This window comes from Elephantulus edwardii, unplaced genomic scaffold (assembly GCF_000299155.1).
Source record: "Elephantulus edwardii isolate Elephantulus edwardi_28Jun2011 unplaced genomic scaffold, EleEdw1.0 scaffold00113, whole genome shotgun sequence".
Classification (NCBI taxonomy): domain Eukaryota; kingdom Metazoa; phylum Chordata; class Mammalia; order Macroscelidea; family Macroscelididae; genus Elephantulus; species Elephantulus edwardii.
Window position 1 is genome coordinate 10,649,436 of NW_006399863.1, and position 20,039 is coordinate 10,669,474.

The 20,039-nt window shown below is 53.4% G+C and overlaps 3 protein-coding genes across 3 annotated transcripts in view; all 3 read right to left on the reverse strand.

Annotated features, from left to right (window-relative positions):
• RBM15B (RNA binding motif protein 15B) overlaps positions 1-85 on the reverse strand; it is a 2,793-nt gene extending 2,708 nt beyond the window's left edge. The window contains exon 1 of the mRNA XM_006892270.1: positions 64-85. The gene's annotated coding sequence lies outside the window, so the exon portion shown is untranslated. The remainder of the gene's footprint in view (positions 1-63) is intronic.
• A 2,001-nt stretch (positions 86-2,086) lies between these two features.
• Positions 2,087-6,169, reverse strand: MANF (mesencephalic astrocyte-derived neurotrophic factor). Its single transcript, XM_006892271.1, has 4 exons — positions 6,085-6,169; positions 5,331-5,458; positions 4,412-4,553; positions 2,087-2,534 (listed from the first exon to the last, which is right to left on the reverse strand). Exons 1-4 carry the CDS (start codon positions 6,167-6,169, stop codon positions 2,350-2,352), a joined length of 540 nt encoding a protein of 179 aa, XP_006892333.1. The 3' UTR covers positions 2,087-2,349.
• A 1,054-nt stretch (positions 6,170-7,223) lies between these two features.
• DOCK3 (dedicator of cytokinesis 3) overlaps positions 7,224-20,039 on the reverse strand; it is a 310,047-nt gene continuing 297,231 nt past the window's right edge. The window contains exons 48-51 of the mRNA XM_006892272.1: positions 16,340-16,458; positions 15,212-15,299; positions 11,100-11,179; positions 7,224-10,333 (exon numbers count right to left, since the gene is read on the reverse strand). Coding sequence (XP_006892334.1) covers positions 9,824-10,333; positions 11,100-11,179; positions 15,212-15,299; positions 16,340-16,458 — 797 coding nt within the window. The 3' untranslated portion in view covers positions 7,224-9,823. The remainder of the gene's footprint in view (positions 10,334-11,099; positions 11,180-15,211; positions 15,300-16,339; positions 16,459-20,039) is intronic.

Consider the following 20,039-nt stretch of genomic DNA (forward strand, 5'->3'; position numbering starts at 1 on the left):
CGCTCGCTTTGCCGCTTCATGGCGCTGGCGCGGCAGGCGGGCGGGCGGCCCGCAGGCTATTTACAGAGGCGGCGGCAGCAGCGGCAGCCGAGGAGGCAGCGCCCCCGGCGCCGCCATCTTGGACAAAAGGACTCGGCGCGGCTGCGGCGACGGGGCGGGACGGGACCCGAGCCGGGTGGGCGGGGCGGCGCGTCATAGGACCGCGCCGAGCGCTCGGCTCACGTGACCTCACGGCGCGTTGGCCGAACCAGCGTCGAGCCTGCGTCATCGCGCGGCGCCGTCAGAGCCCGTGACGTCTCAGCCGACAGGAAAGCCAGCAGCGCGCTCTGGCGCCACCATGCGGCCGGCGGGGCCGAGAGACGGTGCTGCACAGAACGACTGCGGGCTCGCGCCTCCTGGGATCCCGGCCGCCGGTCCGGGCTTGGGCTTCACTCCGTGGCATCTGCTCTCAATGGAACAGGACTGGCAGTTCCGTGAGCATCAGAATCGGTGGCCTTAAGCTAGTAGCGTCTTTTCCGTGCTGTTCCCAGATCCTAAAACTAGGCTTGAGGCCATCCCCCATCAGGAATCTATCACCTACGTGACCTGGGGTTGACAGGTCAAGGACTGACACACCCCACGCCTCCCGGGGAGCCTTTACATCTTTAGATTCACCTCTACAGGTTTCAGCACATGACTCAGGTGTATTTGTGCCATGGCAGTCAGTCTAATCGTCTTGAGTTCAGGCACAGAAACTCCAGACCCACAAACTTGCATATTAGGCACTGGATTAACTCGTTGGCTTCACTGTCCTCTGCTTTGGGCATCTAGCTAGAAGGCAAGGCCTGCTCTGACCTTTTAGGAAAGAGGATTCTTGCCAAGTTTACAGGTGTGACCAGCCCGCCATACTGGTATCTCGCTAGCCAGGGCCTTTCTCCTGAAGCTGATCCTGTCCAGGTGCCCAAGCCATTGGGCACAGTGTCATTCTCCCGGGTTTACCACTGAAGCCAGAATTGGCCTTAGAAACTGTGGGGTGAGAAACAGTCACTTCTGCCCTTTCCTCCTCTCCAGCCAGAAGCTCCTAGAATGGCAGATGTGGAAAGCTGGGAGGCATCAGTAACACAGCAGAAGCATCTTAAAATCGGTTTCCAGAGAAATGAAATCAGACCTCCCTACAGAAAGTGGGGCCACAAGGCTCAGTGTCCTCAACAGTCTGTGTGGCTTGGAGGCCAGAGGCTATCGGCACACTTCAGGTCTGGGCTGAGCAAACTGAACTCGGGCATCACAGGTTCTTCGAAAGCACTGCTTCTTAGTTATTCCACTCAGGCATTCTCTCTGGGAGCAGAGGTGCCTCCACTGACTTAGCGAAAGCTCAGGCTGGCAACTACGTTTCTGAAGCGCTAGCCTTCCAGAGAGCAGCTAAAAAGCCAGGCCTCCAGGGGATCTACAAGAGCAGTTGTCATTTATCTTGGGTAGACAAAGGCACAAAATAGGTACCCACTACTTCCCTGTACAAATCATCTCCTACCAGTCTCGCAAAAACACAGTCGAGACACCACAGATCCAGATTAGGAGGTCACTGGAAGAGTACTTTTAGAAATGGCCTACTATCAGGGAGCTCTGGCAAGAAGCTGCACTGCAGTCCTGAAGGCGTGTTATTCAAGTCCACCAGATGCTCTGCTGCAGAAGGGCAACCTCTTCCTGTGCCAGTCACATCTGACTTGACACAACGGGGGGGGGGGGGAAGAAATGCGCCACTACTGAGGGCAATCAGCGAAAACAAAGTGCACATACCCCCATCCCTGCTTCTACTGAACCAATGTAAGACCTTTCCTGTAATTACCACATTCCCCCTCCTTCAAGAAGAGCTGTGCTTCCCACAGCCCCCTCACTAGGTAAGACACCGGGAATGGGGATCACAAGCTCAGCCTCCCATTTCTCAGCGGTACCTGCTATCTTCCAGTGCTGCATGACCCCACATGTCCTGTCCTGGGAATTCCAACATGATGGGTGGTTGAGGACCAAGTGGGACTATACTTGAGAATTTTTTGCAAGCAGGAAGCACAAGGCAGTGTGATCCTCATTATGGGGTGAAGCCCTACTTCAATATTCATTCTAATTCTCCAAGAACTAGAAATTTTTTTTCCTTTAATAAAAAAATTCCCCACACACTTTGAAGTCCCTAGAGTAAACCAGCAACAGAAGGAAGTGAATCCCCACACGGGGGTGCTGTTGAGCCCAGCACATCAGGAAAGCTCCAGGCTTCACACCTGACATTTGTCAGGAGCCCACTTAAAAAATAAATTACAAAAAGGCTATTTGGGAAGAGAGAGAGGAACTGTTTTTTTTCCATCCCTCCACTGCAGCAGACTACAAATCAGTCCGTGAACTGGCTGCCTTGGGGGCGTATTTAGGCATGAGTTCGTTAATCTTGCGGATGTAGTCAGACTTTTCTGCGCAGCCTTTGCAGGTCTCCCCCCAGTCGTCCAAAATCTTTTTCAATTCTTTAACTCGGAGCTTCTTCAGGTCCACTGTGCTCAGGTCGATCTGCTTGTCTGGAGGAGAAAGAAGAGTGACTAGCTGGGAAAGAGTAGCCACCCATCCCCCAATAATCCTAAAACAGGACACTCCTCCTTCATGGTTAACCCATCCCTTAAAAACGCGGCCCTCCTAGTTTGTAAGAGGGAGAGACAATTCCAGATGTACAGAAAGGCGCGTCAGTGCCCAGGTCCTTCACAAGAAAGCTGGCCTCCTGTCCAGTGTCCATCAGAGATGGTGCTGCCTGGACAGGGATGGAGGCCATACTGTCGGTATAAGGAGGAGCACAGCTTCCAACCCAAGAACATCTTATAGTCACAGGGGCAGTAAGTGTGAACAGGAAGTCCTGGTGCAGGTAGCATTTCCAGCTGTTTTCCCAGCATGCCTCTGGTTAGGGCCTACTCTGCATAACCACCAGGACCTACCCACATCACCACAGGGACCACGGACTGGGGGGGACCTCCAAGAACACATCCCTGTACAAGCAGGTGAACACAAGCCCTAGGACAGTCAATAAAATATGATGCTTTTTTTTTTTTAAGAAATTTTCTTTTTCTTCCAAGCTACTAATTCTGAAATGCAATTTATTTTTTTTTCTATTGTCTTTAATGCTATGTTGTTGTGTAACCATTGAGTCACGAGCAACACAGAGCTGACCCTCTGGCTGGTTTTTCAGAGGCAGGTGATCGCTCTGGGGGAGTATGCCCGTCCCTCTCCCGCAGAGCAGCTAGTGGGCTCGAACTGCATGCCTTCAGGATGGCAGCGCAGCTTCCTTGGGCCACCAGAGGTCTTATGCTGCTTTAACAGCAAAGGAGAGTTCCCTGGCCCTGATCCTCACAATCAAGTGTCACCAGTAACTGCACAACTAGAGGCTGACTCAGCAAGAGAGATGCGGGTATTCGCCATTCTGGGGTTTGCTGTGCCCGTGTGGAGAGAAGCCCTGGGCCTTCACATCATGTCCTTCCTCTGCTCAGAAACCTCTAATGAGGGGAGCTCTGGTGGCCTAGTGGTAAGGAGCTGCAACTACAATCCCAGAGGCGCACAGTTTGAATCCACCAGATGCTCTGCCGGGGAAGCAGGGACAATCTCCTTCTGTACCAGAAAGATCTGATTTGATGGTACATGCACACAAAAATAATAAAATAATTTTTTTTTTAAAAAAAGAAACCTCTAATGGCCCAGACTTCACTCAGACTAAAAGCACAAGTCCTCTCAAAGCACCAAGAACCTGTGTGCTCTGTTCACTCACATGCCATCCGGCTGTGATACAGGAGCTATCCGTTGGCTGATCCCACACCGCCTTCAGAGCTCTGTGGAAATGTCACCTCCTCCACAAGGATGCCAAATCAATCCCTGCCCCATCACTTAGAACCACCTACAGTGCTGCAAAGGGAGCTCTCGTGCCTTAATGGTAAGAACTGTGCTGCCAATCCAAAGGTGAACAGTTCAAATCCACCAGCTGCTCCGTGGGAGAAAGATGGGCAATCTCTTCCCGTGCAATTTACTGCCTCTGAAAATGTGCTGGAGGGTCAGCTATGAGTTGGTTCTGTCTCGAAGGTACACAACAACAACAACAGTGTTGCCCAGCAGTTAATACTCTTTCAGCTACTAAATGAAGCTAAATGAAAGATCTGAGTCTATCAAAAGGCCCCTTGGAATGAAAACCTGGTGATCTACTTCTTCAGAAGTGGCAACTGGAAATCTAAGGAGCTCAGCTCCACCATGATACACAGGAAGTGGCCAGGAACCAGGTCACCTTGACGGCGATGAGTGTACGTGTTGACCACTCACTACAGCTCTAGTTCACCTTCTGCCTCTCCCATGACCCTCACCCAGTGATGCCCGTCTGCAGAAGGTGAGCAGTGTTTACTAAACAAGTCTGAGAAGCACTCACCATACTTCAGCTCGCAGATCTGGCTGTCCTTCTTCTTGAGCTTCTCACAGATCTTCTCCACCGGGATGTGGTGGGCTAGGGGCTTCGACACCTCGTTGATGATCTTGGTGGCCGCATCGTCTGTGGCCCCAATGTAATAGCACTACAGGAATAAAGGACAATCGCCTTCAGGAGGTGCCACAGAAAAGCGTCTCCTCCAGAACATCTTCCTGCTCTGCCAGAGCTTTGTGTCCCCATGTCTGCCTTGCCCGGGCACTCGGAACAAGCTCCAGGTTTAAACATCTGCTCAGTCTCAGAGTCGACTGTCATCAGACAGAGTCACCAGGGTTCAAAGAGACAAGCCAGATGCTTAAATAAAAAAATAACAAAGCCACCAATATAAAATAAAAATGAAAAAGAAAAAAATAACAAAGCCACAAAAGCTATTGCTTAATTAGGCCCTCTTACCCTTGGGTCAAGCTGGGCCTATCCACTCCTCACACCTCATTACCCTCCTGGTCTCTGGGATCTGGCTGTCTGCTCCCTCTGTGAGGGATGCTCTTTCCCAGCTCAGTGATTCCCAGCTTCAGTGATGACCCTTCGTCACAAAGATACTTCTTGACTCTGCCTAAAGCAGCACCATCCAGGTTCAGGGGCTCTGACACTCACTCCATCCATCATTTGTTTGTGTGACAGGCATCTCTCACCTGGCAGTCCGGTATCCAGCACACAGTGGGTGGTTGGTAAATACTGACAAGAGCAGAGCTACTGCAATAGCAAAATGTTCTTTGGGAAAGAACTTGATTCCCCTGTCAGTTCACTGACTATTGCTGGCCTGGCAGACAGATAGGTGGGGTCTTCTCAAGAGGCCTGTGATGCTAAGGGCTAAACAAAGTCAGGGCCGGACCTGGGGTGGGGGGGGCGGTCACCAGCTACTCACCAATCTATTTTCTTTCCCTCTTGCTTCGCGGCAGAAAGTGGTAAGTTCTTTTTCAATAGTGGCTGGTGAGAATGTGACATCTCTGTCTTTGAGGTCTTGGTAAAATCTTCCCAGAAAAGAAATGCAAACTGGAAAAGAAATGCAAGATGTTCAGCAATCACCAAGTAATATGCCAACCTTCCAAGAAGGAATCCTTCGCCAATTTCTAATGGGAGAGAACCGTGATTAATCAAGGTACTTTATCTAGGGGACCACCGAGTTCCTCTCAGGTAGACAGCCTGGCTCGAAGGTGTTGGGGTTCCCTGGTCCAACCGGGGCCATGCCGGCATCCCCATCCCAGTGACTCACCAACGACTCTCCCCCTGCCCCTTTAGCCAAGTTTAAGCCACGGCTAAACACGTGTCCTTGAGAAGGCACTCACGATGACCTCCTAAATGGACCGACTGGAGACCCAGGAGAAAAACTATCATGATGCACCTCATTTCCAACAAAGAACCCCGAGATACATCTTCCTGAATCTACAGACATGGATGGACCTGACCCGGAGAATAGGGAACACAAGCACTGCGGCCCCATCTGAATTTCAAACCAAGTAACACGATCAAGTCTTAACTTTCTGCCGTCGGACTTATGTCCAGGCCCGGTGTCTGCCCCTTGTCGGGTGGACCTGGCGGGACCGGCCAGCCCCCGCCCCCGGCCGCTCGGTGTCTGTTGGTTTCGGGACCGCACCGCGTGGACCCGGCCCCTGCCGTACCTTCGCAGTCACCCGGCCGCAGCGCCCGGTTACCCGGCAGCACGCTCAGAGCCAGCGCCACCGCCAGCCCGTGCGTAGCCCACATCCTCCTGGGTCGCTAGCACCACCGCCGCCGCCCGACTAAACCGCGCCCGCTGCGCAGCGCTGCACCGCCTCCTAGTCCCGGCCGCGCGCCGCGGGTCCTCATAGGCGGGTAGACTCCGCGCCCTCCCACACGACGCCTTCTTATTGGTCCACGCGCTTCGGAACCCAGACGGGCGGCTCCACGCTGCCCTTCCCCATTGGCCGGTGGTGCCGCCGGCCCTCGGCCCGAGACAGCTGTCGGCTGCTGATTGAACCAGGGCCGCTCTCTGGAAGAGGCCGCCGAGGTGGCGGAAGCGAGCTGGAAACCATCTTGAGTAAGGGCAGAGGCCTCAACCGAAACGGGGTATCTGGGGCGGAAGTGGAGTCGGTCTGCTGCACAGCCTGCTCGATCAGGCCTTGCAGTGAGCCCTCATCCCGGGAACTTCGTGGGTTGACCTCCCGCCATGGGGAGCACAGGTCAGCGGTCCTCGGGTTAGTCGAGACCCAGGAGGGGTAGCAGGGAGGGTGGACAGTGTCACGGAAGGCATCGTTCTATTCCCTCCGCCCCTTTAAACAGTTACGTGAGCGTGGGAACTAGCAGTTGAGCATCTGTTTGAGGCTCAGGCATAGAGGTCATTTCCGATCTTCCCCACTAGTCTTAGGTGCGCACGTGCTCTACCCTCTGGGGTCTGGACCCTCTGTAAGGCCGACGGGGGACCTCCAAGGATGACAGTCATACTACGCGAGGATTCCCCTCAAAAGACTTTTGGACCCGAGCACCAGGCTGCCTGACATTGGAGAGGTTACAGGGTCTAAGAAGTTTGCCCTCACTCGTGGAAGAGAACCTCATCTCCCCTCAAGCTCTGGTCACGTGAACGAAAAAATCTCCATCTGCTTCCCAGCGAAGTTCTCTTGGGCCCCTTGCTGGCCTCCTACCAAGTCCAAGGCTCAACTACCTGTCTCGAAGGTACTAGAGGGAGGAATAGTTTGCACGGGACTGAAAGGGCATGGAGCCCGGTGACAAGGGTTGGAGAGGGCCACCTGCGCTGCCCCCATTCAGTGAATTCAGTGGATCGGTATTAGGTATTCATCTTTAATTCACATCACAGCAGTCAAGGGAGTGGGGGAAAACCAAGTGGCAGATATTTACATCTAAAATTCACATTACTTACTTGTTGGATTGAGAACATGCTACCACAATATATACAGTAAAAGACCTGGGGACACTGGTAACAAATTTTTTTTTCCTTTTACCTTTGCTTTCTGGTACAGGTAAGATCATTTTAAAATAACTTTCTCTTTAAACATGAATACACAAGAAATGGTTAGAAGTGTTCTTGTTTCAAATAAGCACAGAATGCCAGAGGTTAAAAACACATTTATAGGGCTGAATACCAATTGGACATCACATTCTATACATTTTTTGCTCAAATTCCTGTACAAATACACAGCATTCAAATAGATATTTACAAGTAAGCTTGAAAGAATGAAAGTCAATATTTCACAATCTTTTCAAAGAATTCTCTCTGACCTCCCACCCTTCCCAGACTGGCTGATTCTCCAACATAAGGGATTTGGAATGTGCCCTTTTTATTCAGTTAGGGAAAATGAAGAGGGGAAAACACATACTTGTTTCATCTTCCAAAAGCAAAGCCACTCACTCCCCAGGTACCCTCCCTGCTGCCAAGTGCAGAAGGGGATGACTGCCTTCTTCAGGGACGGAAGCTCAGAAGTGCCTTAATCTAAAGATGCTCTCCTACCCAATGGTCCAAAACTAGCCCCCAGGCCAATAACATACGTGAAGATCATGAGGCCCAGGGACCAAAGCCTGCAGGTGAGTCCAGGTCTGCCCTCTAAGACTGGGGGCTGCCATGACTGATCCATGTGCCTCAACCACCACTTGCCTTATTCTGCCTGGAGTAATCCTTACACAATCAGAAAGGACTCACATAGGTGACAGGACACCCTGAAGGGAATGTGGCCCTCCATCTTTCCCAACTGGTTACTTGCTGGCTTTCTTGTTAGACAAGCTGGTATTTATAACTATAGAGGATAACACCCTATGGCCTTTTCTGTTTGGAAAGGGGCTTTAGGGCACAGATGGGGTTAGGATGTGAAGGCCCAGGGCTTGGCTATGGAGGTCGGGTTGGCCAGCAGAAGAGGAACTAGGGGCAGCGTGCCTACTGAACAAGAAGGTGGTCTAACCATCCAAGGCCTTGGCTTACACTAATGTGAACGTAAGCAAATTGAAAAAAATTTGTCTGCAGACTTTTTTTTTTAAAGTAACCTAGAAGCACCCTGATAAAATACACCCACCCAACCCCTACCCTCCCAAGTAATAAACCAAGAGAAAATCAGTGCCCTGACCTGAAAGAGAAAGAGTTCCCTATAAAGAACCACTGCACTCTTCCCAACACACTGGGGAGGCTGGAGAAACTTCATCCTTGCCACCCCGAACCCTGAGTGCTGGTCTCCACCGGCCTGGAGTGGGGTGCTGCTCTTGGCCACTTGAGAGATGACGATCCCTGTGTGGCCCTCTCCTACCAAAAGGAGCAGCTCACTCCCCACCCACATCCAGGAGCTGGCTGAACCTGACCATCTGTCCTCAGGCCTGGAAACCTGGCTGGGCAGCCAGGCCCTCGGCTCGGAGGTAGTGCTGAAAATCCCTGATTGTGGAGCTGGGTAACAGGTGTTCTGATCACATCTAAAAGCTCAGGGGATTTTGGCTCTTGCAGCACCCAGCTTCACTTCCACACCAGCTTGTCCCTCAATATGTAGCCTCTCGGACCCCATGGAGGGGCCCAGCTCCCCCCAGGAGGAAGATGGCTGGGGGAATCCCTCTGTTGTCCACACTACCCTCTGACTCCCCAGAGGGTGGATGATACACCCTTGCAGATCCATTCACCATGGTGGACCCTCAGGGCTTGAGGTGTATTGAAGGTGGAAGGGAGCAAATGATCAAAATCAAAGTGATGGAGAAGAAAAGTCCAAGGGGGAGGAACCAGGGTTGGCCCATGGAGCCTGGCAGTGTGCCTGGGCGTGCAGCTTGGCCAGGCCACACACTTGGGCTGGCAGGATGGCTGACCAGCTCCTTGGTCGCACACTCCTGGCTGGAAGAGTGGGCAGGCAGGCAGGCATTTGTGCAAAACAGCTTGTAGCCCCTCATCCACCCATGTTGTGTAGTCCACGTAGTCCACGCGATCCCTGAATGCAACCGTGAGCTTTTCTGTCCACCTAGCAAAGAAAGTGGTCCCTAGTGCAATTTCCATTCTGTGCATTTCTACCCTGGAGGGTGGGCCTGGCTTCCGCCCCAGGCCCTGCAATGTTGCAAAGCGCTTCTGTCTTGTGCAGTATCTCCACATAGCTCCACATGGTCTGAAACCGCAGGAGGAAGAAAGCATCTACTGCACAAAGTAAAGAAAAGAAAACCCATAGAAATGGAAATGTAGAAAATGAAATAAAAAGAGAAGCCACAACCCTTCATGCTGCTGCGGCCTCTGAACATGGCAACGCGCGAGTTCACGGCAGTAGAACGGAGATGGGTGTTTCTCTCCTGAGTGCCAGGCCTCTGGCTCCCTGGGGTGAAGGGGCATCGGCGGACTTGCTGTTCAGACCTGGAGCCGTTGGCTGGACAAGCTGCTCACTGAGGGCGACGTGTCGGCCGCCTCCCTGCCCCTCACTGCTCCCCTCGGCTGTGCTCCCAGGCCATGCGCGCCTGCTCCTCCTTGGCGCTGCCCGGGGGCAGCGAGGCCTTGCGGTGCAGACCCCTCGGCCTCTCCGCCTCCTCGCGCAGCAGCACACCCTCATCATGCTCCAGGGCAGGCAAGCGGGGGTGGTAGGGCTTGGGGGGCAGTGCGGGTGGGTCCATGGGGTCCTGAGGGATGACGCAGCCCGGGGCTGAGTGGCTTCGACATGGCTGGGCCTTGATGGCGTCCAGGACGGTGGACTCGGAGAGGCTGTAGTGGACAGGGAGGTAGGGTGGCTCGAGGTCGTCATCAGTGTTCCACGCCTGGCCCGGCATGGAGTCCATGGCGTCAGCGCGTGGGGGCACCTCCGAGGGGTGTCCAAAGTTACTCTCACTCAAGGAGGACACACCGCTGCTGGCACTGCCCGACAGCGTTGAGTTGCTGCCATCCAGGCCCGACTGGGGACTTGTGGGGGAGGCCGGGATAGGGTGAAGAGGAGACTGTGTGAAGTAAAAAGGGTGCATGTTAGAACACCCTTCTCCAGATAGGCTGGCTGGCCCACCATGTGGAAGGAAGGCCCAGAGTCAGCTAAGTAGTGAACGCAGAAATAGCCCTCATCAATATCATGGTTCTCTGGTGGGGGATCCACCCTGCCCCACCCCACTCCACCTCCACTGCCCAGCAAGTCCATGGAGCCCCAGCATCATGTGTGGGGGTGGGAGATGGCTCTGTCCCAGTCACTGAGTGGCTCCCGGGCCACTGGCTGGCCCCTTTGGAGTCCTAAGAGAAGACCAGGTCCTCCAGCTGGGGTGGGCTGGGAGGGCAGACCGACCCACCTGGGCCAGGTGGAGACCTTCTGCTGATAAAATCTTTTCTCAGTTTGCAGAAAAATGCAACCAGCAGGCAGGATTTCAGGTCTCTCAGAGGAAGCTGTGGGGTGCGGTGCATCTATGCTATGTGAGCCACTTTGAGGGGGGGGTGTCTACCTGGTGCTATTGGCAGAAAGCCCCCTGGCTTCCCAGGGCCAGCTGTCCTCATGCTCTGTGTACAGTGTGCCAGGGGCCCTCTGACCACCCCACATCCCTTCATTCCTGTTTTTCCATTGTGAGGAGAAAATGTGTTAGTCAGCCAGCTTCTGCATGACTGGGACCTTGGGGACAGAGGAGCAGCAGAGAGGGGACTCAGCCCCTTGCCGACCCCAGGAGTGATTCTAGAGCAGAGGAGGTGACACCTCACAGCCTGCAGGATGTCACTTCAGTACATTACCTTTCGAAGGGTCCGGGCAGGGAGGGCAGGGGGGGTGTCACCCAGGGGGTGGTGGAAGGCGTCAAAATGTAGGTAATGACCTGCAAAGGGAACAGAACCAGAGCCTCAACAGGGGCCCCGTGACTGCAGGTGCTTGGGTTATACACTACCACTGTCTTGCTAGGCCAACTGGCAGGCCTGGGAGTCTCCTGGGGACACGTTAGCATTGAGGGCCACAGAAACAGCCCTCTTTATGTTGAAGTTCTCCAGAACACAGGTACTGGGGTAAAAGACACCCATACAACACAGAACATCCCAAAGTTCGGGTGCATCTGAGCCTGTGGAATGGGCTGAGTATCAAGCTTGGCAAAGTCCGGTTGTCATTTCCATGGTCTTCAGCCTCTTGGAAGCTCAGGCTGGGACGTCCTTGCCGCACTAACCTGCTGGACTTGGAACCTCCCTGACTCTGGAGCCCAGCAGGATCCTTCCTGCAGTTGGGGATGTGTGGCCTGTGGCTGAGCCAGGAGTCTTCTTGCCTTTGACCATATCGGACACCAGGGACTATCTAGGGGACCCACTGGAGGTCTCCTTACCATGTGGCAGGCTTCGGGGAGGCACTGGGGGTGCCAGGATGCGCCCCCCATGGGCAGACGGGAAGGGCTGGGCCTCTCGGGCTCCGCTATCCAAGCTCCAGCTGCTGGGGGCTGCTGGCACCACTGAGGGGTGGAAACAGACAGCACGGAGAAGCGACGTTACTCCTCGAGAAGCCCATCCTGCTGTGGGGGCTTCCTCGGGTGCACGGCATGTGCCCAGCACACACGGCAGTGACCAGCCCTTGGCACTAAAAGCACCAGCCAAGCAGGGCACTGTGGCCCAAGGACAGGAGCCTGGCCCGGGATAGCAGCACCTCAACAAGACAGCAAGAGACAGAGCATGCTGACGTGTGAAGAGTATTCAGGAGGAGGCGATAAACTGACAGCTAGTACAGCGCAGAGTGAACAACTGCATGCTCCTGGGCTTGCCAGGAGGAGAGGAAAAGAAGAAGGAAGCACCAGGGGAGGAGAGAGGAGGAAACACGACAGGAGGGCAGAACAGACTGACGAGGCCTGAGAGAAGCAGACTAAAATCAAGAGCCTGGGCTCTACTGACCAGGCCCAGTGGGCAAAGCAGGGGGGCAGGAGAGACAGAGAAGGGGGTCGAGGGAGAGATGGTTTCCCTCCAGAGCTGGCATATCTCAACCACTGGCCCACTGCTTCCAGGGAGGAGGGATGCCTCAGCGTACATGGGACTCTGGGTAACCATATGCCACGAATTCAGGACAGAGTGAGTCCTGAGCAAGGGGGGGCTGTTCCTTGTACTAAGGGAGGGGCCCAGTGCTGAACACTAGTCTCTCTGCTCCTGCTGTGAGCAACTTGACACAGGACAGAGAAGAGGAATAACTGGACCGTGGAATCTGAGGGCATCACTCTGCAGGGGCAGCAGGGGCCATGTGGATTCTGTTGGCCAACTGCTCCCTGAGGAAAAATACTCCCAGGAAGAAACGTCCTTCCTGTGATGGGCAGTCAGCAGCGGGGAGGGAATGCACAACGCAGGTGCCAGCCCCTGGTGCTGCTGAGACCCTGCAGGCGTGGGTGTTTGGGTTCTTCCTGGTCTAGGCTCTGAGCAGGAAATGCCAGGGTTGAATAGGACCAAAGGAGAAGGGACTAGAGTCTGGCTTTTAAGACAAAGATGGGGTTGTGAGGAGCTGAGCCTTGCGGTGTTTCGGGGATAAAGAGGTGACTTCCCCCCTTTCCCTCTTCACTGGTCAGGAACTAGAATGGACTTGCAGCAGAAAACAGGCAAAATGTAACTCTCTAAGTGTCCCCTTCAAAGGAGGAGCCTAGTCTCATACCAATCTCATGGTATGGCTGGTGGCTGGTAGCAGGTGTAGGAGTGTGACTACTAGGTGGGCAGGCAACTTAGCTGTCACACAAAGGGAAGAAAGGACTTTATGATGAGCTCCAGGTTGTGTTCCACCAGCTGGTGTCCTCAGCAAACCTGGAGCCACTCTGGGCACTGAGGCCCGTCCTCGTCCAGGCCTGCTCCAAGATGTGCATGGCCTTGCAGGTCCTCTGTACCTAGGCGCCCTCCTCACCCCAAAAGCCACGGGATCTTAGGGAATGAATGAGTTGCTGGAAGGTGGGCCTGGGCAGTTTCCACAAAGGGCTGAAGATCTCAGGTGGACTGTGAGAAATGCAGGACTACAAAAGCTCACCCACAGGGCGTGAACCACGGTGGCAGGAGGGCTGACGGGCGGGGGACCAAGGCTGCAGTGGTTTGCAGATGGGTGGCTAACGCGCCACCATATGTGAACTGGGAACTATCAACCAGGACACACACTGCAGTCTGGGGTGAGTGCCCAGTGACAACAGTGGACCTCCACCATGCAGATGTGCTCTGGGGCCAGGGAGGACTCCTGAAATGGAAGAAAGGGAGAAGGGCGTAATCCCACCATGTCCTGCCTACATTTCCTCCTTTCAGCGTTAACAGCCGCTGAACACTGGCCTGGGCTCCCTGTGCCCAGTCCATGGTCCCGAGGGCAGCCTTGTGTGGACTGAGAGTCAGTGGGTGGCAGAGACGCAAGTGAAGATATGACATCCTCAGGGGATCCAGTACCCTGTCTGACAAGAGTGGAGACAAGCACGTGCAGTTCGTGCCCTGGACGATGCAGGCAGAGATTCAGAGGTTAAGCATCTGGTGTGGGTGCTCTGGGCACAGGTCTGATTGGTGGTTTACTAAGTGCAGCCTTTGATGCGGACATGATTGCTCTGGGCTCAGCCTCTGAGGTGAGACAACCTCTTTCCTTCCACACCAGGGTGTGGACATGTCTGCTTTCTGGCTGCAGCCTCCTGCAGCTCAGGGCTCTTCTGCATCCAGCTGGTGTTGCATCCTGGTCCTGTCCACCCCATCCTCAGTACTGAGCCAGACTGGTAAGTTCTGAGGATGCTCCACGTGTTAGAAGGAGAAAGTTCGTCATGGGTTCTGGTCCGTGAGGCCCAAAGGGTGCTCAGTTTTGGGTCATGAGTGCAGGAGTCCAACCAGGTCGCATGTTTTCAGCCTGGAGTCTAGGAAGGCATCTTCAGACACAACCTCCAGGCCCCATGTGGCCGAGCACCGAGGGCCGATGCTCACCAGGCGCTGAGGACCCAGTGTTCGGTCTCCTTAAAGAGGACACAGAGATGTGTCCTCCACAATGAACAAGGAGGAACAAAGACAGTGTGGACGGCAGACAGCATGTGGTGAGGAGATGCAAGACAACACAATGGAACTATGGAGGGACTTTTTCCAAAGGACCAGCGGACAGGGGTCTGTACTGGGGACTGTGTGCCTTAACCTCTAGCAAGAGGAGGAGCTGGGATGTGAACCTGTGGAGAGGTGGAGGGCTAGGCTCCCCCTGGCAGGAAGAGTCAGTGCAGGCCTCATCCAGGGAGTGCTTTGTGTTGAAATGAACTCAGGTCTCCACATCTGGGGCTTCAGGCCTGAGCCAGATGGGTGAGAACCTCATTCTTCCATCATTGTGCGAGAGCAGAACAGAGAAGACTACTCAACAAAGAGCACCTGCTCTAAGGAGGTCTGTGGTGTGGCTGACAGTGGACTCCAGCAGCTGCTGGCCAGAGCTGCTACAGGACTGGACCCAGCCGGGGACTCGCCTGTAGAGGACCAGGTTGGGTATTCACTTCACTGTATCGGATCCTGTTCCTCGGACTCATGTGGCTCCAAGGAGAGGCCTCTGAGGGACCAAAGGGGCCAGAGTCTGATGCCCAGGGGATAGTCTCCCACAATTTGCACACAGCGACCCGTTTATAAAACCCTGAGTGCAGGGTAGGTGGCAACCGGGAACTCTCTGAAGGTGGGCCCTGAGGGTGGCGAGAACGGGAAGATTTAGTGGGATTCAAGTCTAGCACCAATGTTAAGCTGAACAATTCTGGAGCAATAGGAGTTGGCCAAGCCTCTGGGCAGACACACCCTGGCACTGGCCTACAGCTCAGTTCTGGAAGCTGGTACTCAGGGACAAGAGTCAGCCCTTCAGGATGGAGACAGACATGGGGACATGGGAGATCACAGCATGGAGGGAGGAGGGAAGAATACGATACCTTTTTCAGCCACAGACAGATTGGGATCACTGCAGGGTTTGCAGGGGCCAACCATTTGCTGGAACAGTGCCCGCTGGAAATTCGGCAACTGAGAGAAGGAGACAAATGTGAAAGAGGGGAAAATGACCAGTGATATTTCTGAGAAGTAGCTTCATGGGCTCTAGGGACGAGGACTGTCCAAGGTCCGAAGGGAAAATGGATGCAGTGGTACAGATAGTGCCTGAGATGTGGCGAGCTCCAGTCTGGTCCCAGGAAGACCCTTCCTAGGGGTCTAGCTCGAGGGCTGCCGTGGTACTTGATGTCTGAGTAGGCTGCAGGCTTTTCTGTGAAAGGCCCAGGGAAGTGGACACAGGTACTTGAGAGTGTCTAACCATCTGCCAAGGGGGCCCATCGGCAGAAAGGGCACTGAAGATTTAGGATCCTGGAGACAACCCTGTCTCTCACATGCACCTTAGCTGAGAGAGGGGAGAGGGCAGTGCAATTGAGACTTCCTTTTCTAATAGGTAGTTGCTAAGAAGACCTGTTCCTTTAGTTTGGCAAGGTTGAGGGCACAGGGAGGCACCACTGAGTGGATCCTGGCACTTTGGGGCGAGGTTAATAGTCATTTGGAGATGATGTCCACAGACACTGATAAAGCCACAGGGTAGACTAGATGGGGTAGATGGGGTGGAGAGTTAACCCTGAAATTTTTTGTTTAAACCACTCAGAGAACTGGATAAATGGTGGAGAGAGGCCCTCACAGATAGTGAGGCAGAAAGACAAATAAAAGGCAGAGCCCATCCCAGTGAAGTGCCCTCCATGGACACAGCTAAGAAGGGGGTCTCAACCTGCACCCATCATGGTCTGCTTGAGACAAAATGCAAAGCACCTAAGTTTGCTGTCACCACTGGTCAGAAGGACACACTGCCCCACACCAAGGGTGGTTCAATCGTGCTGTCATGTGCCCCCTCCTGCACATCCTGGGTGCTGGCCCTCCAATTCTCTACCACTCATACTCAGAAGCCCAGCAGCCTTTTGAGGGGTCTTACGGCAGAACCGGGGTTACACTGAGCCCCCAGCAAGTGCCCTTAGTGAAGCCCAGGGCCACACGCGTGCGGCCGAGTGCCGGCAGCAGGGTGAGTCCGCTACCTGTCCGTTCTCCAGGATGGCTGCCGGGTACATGGCGCTGCTCGGGCGGTCGCGGTGGGTGGGAAGCAGCAACATCATTTCTCTGGCGTGGCGGTACTTATCTGGCAGAGAGGGAGAGCCTGTAACCAAGTGAGAACAATCACGCACAGATGACAAGCCACAGATGGAGGGCCCAGTGGGCAAGCGTTCTTGGGCCGGGAAAGCGGGGTTCATGTCCCGTTGCAGCTGGAGTGAGATGAGCTCAGCAAGCACAGGAGGGATGAAGCGGAGCCTGGTGGGCAGATGGTGGCGGTGGTAGCCCTGGCATCTCAGCTGAGGCAGGCACGCTGCAGGCTGAGGTGCCGTGGACCCACTGACAGTTCCTCCTCGCCATGCTCAGAGGCAGAGCGGAGGACTGGGGTCAGGGCAAGAACCCCACACTCTCAGGAGATGGGTGTGGCCTGGACACTGGGCTCCTCAGGGAGCCAGGCAAGGGCACAGGCCAGCTTGCAATGGAGCCATTACACAGACAAAGACACTGAGATAACAGAGTCACATGGTTCTTATCTGACATGATAGTGAAGCACTATCTCCACATACTTACTGTTTCTCCTGACACCATGAGCCCTGTTCTCAGCTGCCCCCCACAACCTCTTCCCAGAAGCTTCTCCCTCCCAGGTAGTAGACTCCTGGAAGCTGCCTTCTGTCCTGCTGGCTGTCCTACTGCTCCAGCCCTGGAGGCAGGCCAGCTGGGACTAAGGCCAGGCACACAGGGGGCTCTGAAGGACTTCCTGATCTCTGAGACTTGTTCTTCAGTGAACTCAGGGGTGAAGGAGCTAATCCGGGATTTTAAGCCAGGCTCTTCAGGTGAATAGGTTCATGCCCCATCTACCCTCCTCTGGGATGTCTCTCCCTTTGTGGTCATCTCCCTTGCCTGAGAGGCTGTTACGGAAGCCACACCATGCCAGATGTGAGGCAGCTTAGCTCCCTCAGGCTCAGGCCAGAGACTTCACAACCTGTGGTTCCTGAGGCCTTCCACTGAAGCAGTGAGAATGACCTGATGGCTTTCTTGGGGAAATGGGTACTATGGGAGGCTCCCCTCATTGGAGGGCTGCTGGCCTAGTGTTAAGATGCTGTGCTTCAATCCCAAAGGCACATGGTGCAAATCCACCAGCTGCTCTGCAAGAGAGGGATGGGCAATCTCCTTTCCTGGAATTCACTGCCTCTGAAAAACCCACTGCAGGGTCAGCTATAGGTCAGAGCCAACTCGAGGGCAGACAATATAACCACCTATAGTACCAGAAACCAGCCTGTCCACAAGGAACCAGGAGGGGCAGCTGGCTCCTCACAGTCTGGGACATACTGCTCACCACTCATTCAGAGATAGTCTCTGGCCAGTTCTGGTGGTCAGGAGCCCTTTCAGCATTGTAGCTGAGTAATGCTGGGGACTGCGACCAGCTCACGGCCTCCACCTGAGAGGTGAACCTAGGTCCCTGGAGGCTTTGTGTCCGGACTTTCCTGTGAAAACATGATACAGGCTCTGACAAGGCACAGCTTAACAGAGAGAGTTGTCCTCAGCCATTCTGCCCCACATGTCCCTGGGACGTTCTTGTTGTTTTTTTTTTTAAAATTAAAATCTTTATTTATTTATATAGTTAATTTAATTTAGATTATATTTTGCCCATGTATATTTTGGGCTCCCCCTCTTCAGTCATCTTAATAATAATTTCCTTCATGAAAGTGTGTGCGCCAGGTACTTCATGCCTCATGCCCCTTTGAGAAAGCTCATTTCTGGTCTGCCCATCTCTATCAAACCAGGACTATGAGGGAATAAGCATGTCCATTGAGTTCAGCTTGGCAGGTCTGAGCATCTACATCCACAAGCACAGTCCAGATCAACCCTAGCTCACTGCATGGATCATTCTCTCTTCATCTGGTTGGGCTCTGGTCAAAAAGACGAGGCTTAAATATGTGGAAGAAGATAAAGAGATACCAGAAATGCAGTTATTATTTATAGAACTCCCCCTACAGTTAGTCTAAATACTCCTGTGTGTTGACCCTTGGGGCTGGTGTTAAGACATTTAAAAATGTCCTTCATTCAGAGAATGATAAAACACCATTTTTAAAACACTGGGCCTGCAATATTAATGATTTCCGTGTTCTCTTTCAGAACTTGTGCTCTCAGGCAACTAGAGAAGACAGGAAGATAAAGAAAAAGGAACAATAACGTCTAACCCCACAGATTTCTGTGATTACTTTTCCAGCAGGGAGCTCAGCATGTTCCCTGAGCGCTGTCTGACACCACTGGGCAGGCCAACCACTGCTTTGCATGCACACAGACATGACACTGTCACATCAACACACTTGCACCAAATCCTATTCAATGTCCATGCTGCATCGGCATATGCAGAGAACCTGGCACCCTGTCCAGCTCAGGCCAGCATGGCTGCTGACCCCACAGCACTCACTGTAACTCAGAAGCTCCGATCTGTACACTCAGGACCCTGTTTCACACTGGATCACGATGGAAGGATCGTGGAGTGACACTGAGCTTTTCAACTCCTACTTCTCTCTCACTGCCCTCAGAAAACAGCTCCATGATGTGAAAAGATAATGACTAATTTTCTTTCCTTATGTATAAAATGGTCAATTATCCTGAAAACATTTAATCAGGGCTTCTATGCTCACAGACTTCTGAAACGCCTGAGTCTGGATCTGGTAACTCCAGGGAGGATGAGCCCCAGCATTACTGATGTTGTTATGTACCATCAAGTCTGAAACAACCTACTGCTGCCCTTCCAGTTGGGTTTCGGGGGCAGTAAATAAAACAGGAGGAGAATGCTCATCCTTCTCCTGTGGAGCAGCTGGTGTATGTAAAACCACATGCCTTCAGGTTGGCAGCACAGCCCCTTACCACTTGGTCACCAGAACTCCTGGCATTACTGATAACTGATACCGAATGAGCATCATTCAACATTTGTTTCCTGGCTCCAATCAGCATTCTGGCCACCAGAGGGAGCTGCAGACCGAGAAGAATTTAGACTGCAGGACTCTTTTCAAAGGCAAAGAAACCACAGCAGAGTCTCAATGGCCTTGTGACCACTCCTGGCAGTGAAGGAAGTGGCCCTAATGCAAAAGACCTGTCTCCAAACTACTTCCTCCATGAAAGCCTTCCCCTCACCTGCTATAAAACCAAGAGTCCTCCCTTTTGTGCCCATGGAACATCAACCACTGGGTCTGCCACGTTCTCTGAACACACCAGTGCCTGGAGCAAGGCTGTGTCACACGGTCCTCTCTACTCTCACAGGGCCTAACACTGCGCTTGACAGACAGCTGGGCCTGCGCTCAGATTTCATGGATGCTGCTGTCTGCAAGAGGCTGTCTATTCTTTCTTATTTCTTGGCTCTTGTCAGAATTCCTTGCTCTGCCTCAAGTTTTCTGTAATCATTTTGTTTGCTTTTGAAGATTCTCATGGTGTCTTCCTCCATGTGGCATTTTGGAGTTTGATCACTGGAGTAGCTTTGCCTCCAGACATGGAGACTACCAACGCCTTCCCTTCCAGTAGGTGCACACTTGGCATCTCCTGCGGCAAGTCCTCTGTTTTCTCCCTGGGACCTGCCTGTAGTGACTGATTACCAAAACAATGTGGAAAAAAGAGACATTCTGGGACTTCCAAACCTGTACTGAGAGGTGGAAACTTCTGTCTCCCTGAATCCTCGCT

Bases quoted from the DNA above. Each gene is read 5' to 3' on its own strand.
- MANF (XM_006892271.1), bottom strand. From the start codon at position 6,169: ATGTGGGCTACGCACGGGCTGGCGGTGGCGCTGGCTCTGAGCGTGCTG. The intron at 5,459-6,084 runs GTACGGCAGGGG...TTTCTTTTCCAG, and splicing joins GCGGCCGGGTGACTGCGAAG to TTTGCATTTCTTTTCTGGGA. The intron at 2,535-4,411 runs GTGAGTGCTTCT...TTTCTCCTCCAG, and splicing joins GATCTGCGAGCTGAAGTATG to ACAAGCAGATCGACCTGAGC.